Source organism: Morone saxatilis, unplaced genomic scaffold, assembly GCF_004916995.1.
Source record: "Morone saxatilis isolate NCDOM2014 unplaced genomic scaffold, NCSU_SB_2.0 Contig0, whole genome shotgun sequence".
In the NCBI taxonomy this organism is placed as follows: Eukaryota; Metazoa; Chordata; class Actinopteri; family Moronidae; genus Morone; species Morone saxatilis.
Window position 1 is genome coordinate 19692257 of NW_023339650.1, and position 4131 is coordinate 19696387.

Below are 4131 nucleotides of genomic sequence, written 5' to 3' on the forward strand. Positions count from 1 at the left end.
CTCTGCACCAGATCGTTCCTCTTTATCTTCTCTAAAACCTTCTTGGTCACCTTCAGAGCTCCATCAAGGTTAAAGGTCTTCACCATCAGGTCCACTGTGTCCTGCCTTTCTTTTGCCTTCTCCAGCTTGGATTCTTTGATGGGTTTGTAGCCTTCCAGGATGTCGGGCTGCTTCAGATACCATTTGAAGTTCTTGAATTCCTCATCTTTTAAATCCTCTAGAGTGTTCAAAAGGTCCTCTGCTGTCATCGTGGCTCTAATGTATCAGAGCAACAACAGGAGTTCTGATTTCATTTTGAAGTGGGACACTGCTCACACTTCTTTCAGTTAAAGACAGCCATCTTTGAGTTAAAGCACCACCACATGGAAACTGTAAATGTTAAGGATGCTAATGAACTGTTAGATCCTTTCATTCTTTCAGAAAAACACACAAATAAACAGCTGAAGTCCCATTTTCAGTTAGCTTACGTTCCACCAACTTTTAGTTCTGGAATAAAGGAACTGCTGTTGTTTTTATCTGCGCTGGCAGCAACAACACCAAACAACACCAGAAAGATAAAATCATCCTGAAACCACAGCTTTAAGGTGAACACATTGAAATGTGGATAAGGACACAGTCCTTAATGTTAACCTGAGAAAGCATCCATGTTCCCGTTCCACAGTCAGACTCTGTTTCCTGTCCTGCAGTGCATGAAATAAGAACCAGACCAAAGCTGTGTCACATATCAAACTATTAATAACTACTGATTCCCCCACCATCCAAACATATATATTAGGTTCATTTCTTTTTTCTTCAAAGGGCTTTACATTGTTTGATCCGAGGTGACATCCACAAGATGGCCTCATGGAGCTGAAGAGGATTTTAATGCTCTGCTTCATGAAAACAAAAACTATGTTGTAGTTACTGACTTTGACCATCAGAGGGCATTGAAGAGTCATCAGCTTTCTACCTCCTCCTTCTCTCAACCTCCTCTCCTCTTTCCTCTTCCTCTCCCTTAAAGCAGCAGCTGACAGCAAACAGACACCAAAATCATTTTAAACTATTTCCTCTATCACTCAAACTCATCTCAAATCTCTCAAATGAAAGCTCTTCAGTGTACAAAAAACTAAAAGACTCACCTCCTTGTTCCTGTGAATGTCCGTCACATCAGCAGCTTGCTGCATCTGTTCCAAACCTATTTGTGTTACTTCAAGAAAGACAAGCATTAATGATAATACTAGTAATAATTATATTATAGTCTCATAGTATTTAAACAATTAATCGATTGAACAACGGAACAAAATGATTCAGGCACAATTACTCACAAGCTCACACAAACGTCCTCCTATACACATCAGTCCGGATTATTGCCCTTGTCACACCTCCACCCTCATAAAGAAGGAGCAAAGTCCGCTTGTTACCACAGAGTCTGGCAGGGAAGAGTCCGTTTTATATAATATCACTGTGAGGAAGGTGTAACTTTTCTGCTGTTTCTAGGCTGGATTCACTCAAGTAGTGATCCACTGCAGGTGATCGATCAGAGACCTAAAGAAGCATCTGCATCATTTTAAGCATTTTATTTTAAGTTTGAGATTCAATACAAACTTATGGTTGAAACTGTAAACAGAGAAACCGGAAGTTCATTTACAGAAAATAATCACTATTTAAAACAAAATAAGGAAGGTTACAGAGTGAGTGATGAAGTTACACCATTGCCTGTCTGATGTTGGAGTTTCCTGCGTTGGCTGTGGTTCTTTTCTAAATGAATTGGTGCAAACACTTCTCTCACTTTCTCTCCTCAAATCTGATCACAAACATATTTTACCATTTATCTGGAATATGAGATCATGACCAGGCAACCGTTATTGTTTCCTGCTATTGGACGAGTCGAAACTGTGCAGCCAATGAGAGCAGCTCAACTTGAAGTATGTCACATCCGCTGGCTCCAACTCCACAAACCGATGGGATCAGACTTTAATAAAGGAGTTATTCAGGATATTCAACGTAGTAACAGTTATAATAAGTTCACTATAATAACTATTTACTCTCTTTATGGGTCTAAAGTTCAGTTATAAGCTCCACAAACAGCCAACAAGTTCACTGAAACAATGCATAGTGTATATACTTTCATTTATAGTTTTATATCTTCTAATTTGAACAATATTAGTAATGTTTGTATTAGTGATATTCTTTGTTCTCTGTTTTTGCTCTCATTTGCCCTGTAGCTGCTGTGTCAACCTGAGTTTCTCCTCAGAGGATCAATAAAGGAATATCTCATCCTGACCATTATTTTGAAAAGCGGGCCCGGAAGTGTAGCTAGAAGCTAACAGTTGGGGCAATGTCGGCCCCTGTCAGACTGTTGAGGGGCCGTTATTGGGCTCTCTGCCCGGCGGGTTTCACTCCGGAGCCACGGAGGAATCCCCCGGTGAGGGCTCCGGTCGGCGGACGGTGGCTGTCACACACACAGACAGGTACGGAGATAAAGCTTAGCTGCCTAATGTTAGCCTAACGGTCCTGACGTTTCTTCACAGGATGGAGAAGTCACGTCCCGCCCCTACTCTGCCTCTGATTGGCTCACGCTAATGTTGTCACGCTACTCCCGACCAATCACACCAACGAAGGTGACGAGAACTAACCAATCAGAGGCAGAGCTGGGCGGGTCATGACTTCTCCATCCTGGGGGGGAAAGTAACGGTTGTCGGTGCGATTAGTCTCCTAATCGATAAATAAACATCCTCACGTGACTAAATAAGTGTTATCGGCAGTGAAAAGTGAGTTGAAACGGTATTAAAATGTGTCTGCGGCTCCACGACTCACATTAATGGATGCATGAAGTTTAATAATCTTTCTTGGTCAAAGTCGAACTAATTGAGTTTGATGAGTTAATGATTTATAGACACACAGCAGCAGACAGTCACAGCTCATAACTCTCTTTGTGTGCTCATTGAATGCACCCCCCAAAATATGGAAATATAGATTATATTAAAGAAAGAGAAACAGTTATTTCATTGTAATCGCTTCAACCAGCTTTCAGTCACTAACTATTCCCCAGAGGGTTTAATTCAGTAAAGTTTATGACATTATTAGTTGAAATCAATTCATTAAAATCACATTTTATATGTTTTAAAGGAAGACAGAATTATTGGATTTTGATATTAAAATACAAAGAAATTGAGTTTTTATAAACGTTTTGGCGGACATTGTTAAATAGGGGAACATTGTAACAGGATGTGATGTTAAAGAGTTTTTAAAGACAAAAATAGATAAATAAAAAGCAATATAAGTATAAATTGAACCCGTGTCTGTTTATGGTACGAGCTTGTTTTTATCTGAAATGTCAAAGTTAATCTGATTCACCATCTAAGTTTAATGTCAACAGGAGCAAACCTTCGACCACTGGAGGGCGTCAGAGTGTTAGACATGACAAGGTACGAGTCCGTCTGCAGTAACGTCTTCATGTCGTTTCTTTGAACCCGTCTGTATTTTAAATGAAATATATTCAAATGTCTGCAGAGTGCTGGCCGGTCCCTTCGCCACCATGATCCTGGGAGATCTGGGAGCTGAGGTGATCAAAGTGGAGAGACCAGGTGAGTCTTTACCTTTCATTCTACCTCGCTGTGTCCTTCTGCCTGAGTGAGAGTCAGGAGGGGTTGTGGTTTTGTTAAACAGGTGCAGGCGATGACACCAGAGCCTGGGGTCCTCCGTTTGTCGGCACTGAGAGCGTCTATTTCCTGAGCGTCAACCGAAACAAAAAGGTAAGTGCAGAACAAAACAAATGTCTGTGTTTAACTTGTGAACGCTTCTTGGTGTTAAATATCACATATAAATATGTCAATATCTTTAAAAAGGTATAGAAGGATCCCACACTCAGTTTATGCTACATTAAGTGTTAATATAGAGCCTCTGATGATGGATCGTATGATTTCAGAGTATTTCAGTGGACCTCAAACATCCCAGAGGAGCCAACGTCATCCAGGAGGTACGACTCGTTCACAGCAGAAACTTGTCCAATGGTGGAGTTTGACGATATTAATACACGTGAGAGTATCAGAGTTTCAGTACGAATACCACAGTTTACTTTAATATGAACATATTGTTCTGTGTGTGTGTGTGTGTGTGTGTGTGTGTGTGTGTGTGTGTCTCAGCTTGCAG

General features: G+C 40.7%; 2 protein-coding genes across 2 annotated transcripts in view; one reads left to right on the forward strand and one right to left on the reverse strand.

Moving 5' to 3' along the window:
* On the reverse strand, positions 1-258 carry LOC118339931 (trigger factor-like; the record flags this gene model as incomplete). The annotated part of the gene is given in 1 exon segment (XM_035677791.1): positions 1-258. A coding segment is annotated over 1 exon segment (248 nt), but the record flags the coding sequence as incomplete, so codon positions are not given.
* Positions 259-2258: 2000 nt separating this feature from the next.
* sugct (succinyl-CoA:glutarate-CoA transferase) overlaps positions 2259-4131 on the forward strand; it is a 12588-nt gene continuing 10715 nt past the window's right edge. Inside the window, exons 1-5 of the mRNA XM_035657295.1 lie at positions 2259-2450; positions 3359-3407; positions 3493-3566; positions 3649-3734; positions 3908-3958. Coding sequence (XP_035513188.1) covers positions 2318-2450; positions 3359-3407; positions 3493-3566; positions 3649-3734; positions 3908-3958 — 393 coding nt within the window. The 5' untranslated portion in view covers positions 2259-2317. The remainder of the gene's footprint in view (positions 2451-3358; positions 3408-3492; positions 3567-3648; positions 3735-3907; positions 3959-4131) is intronic.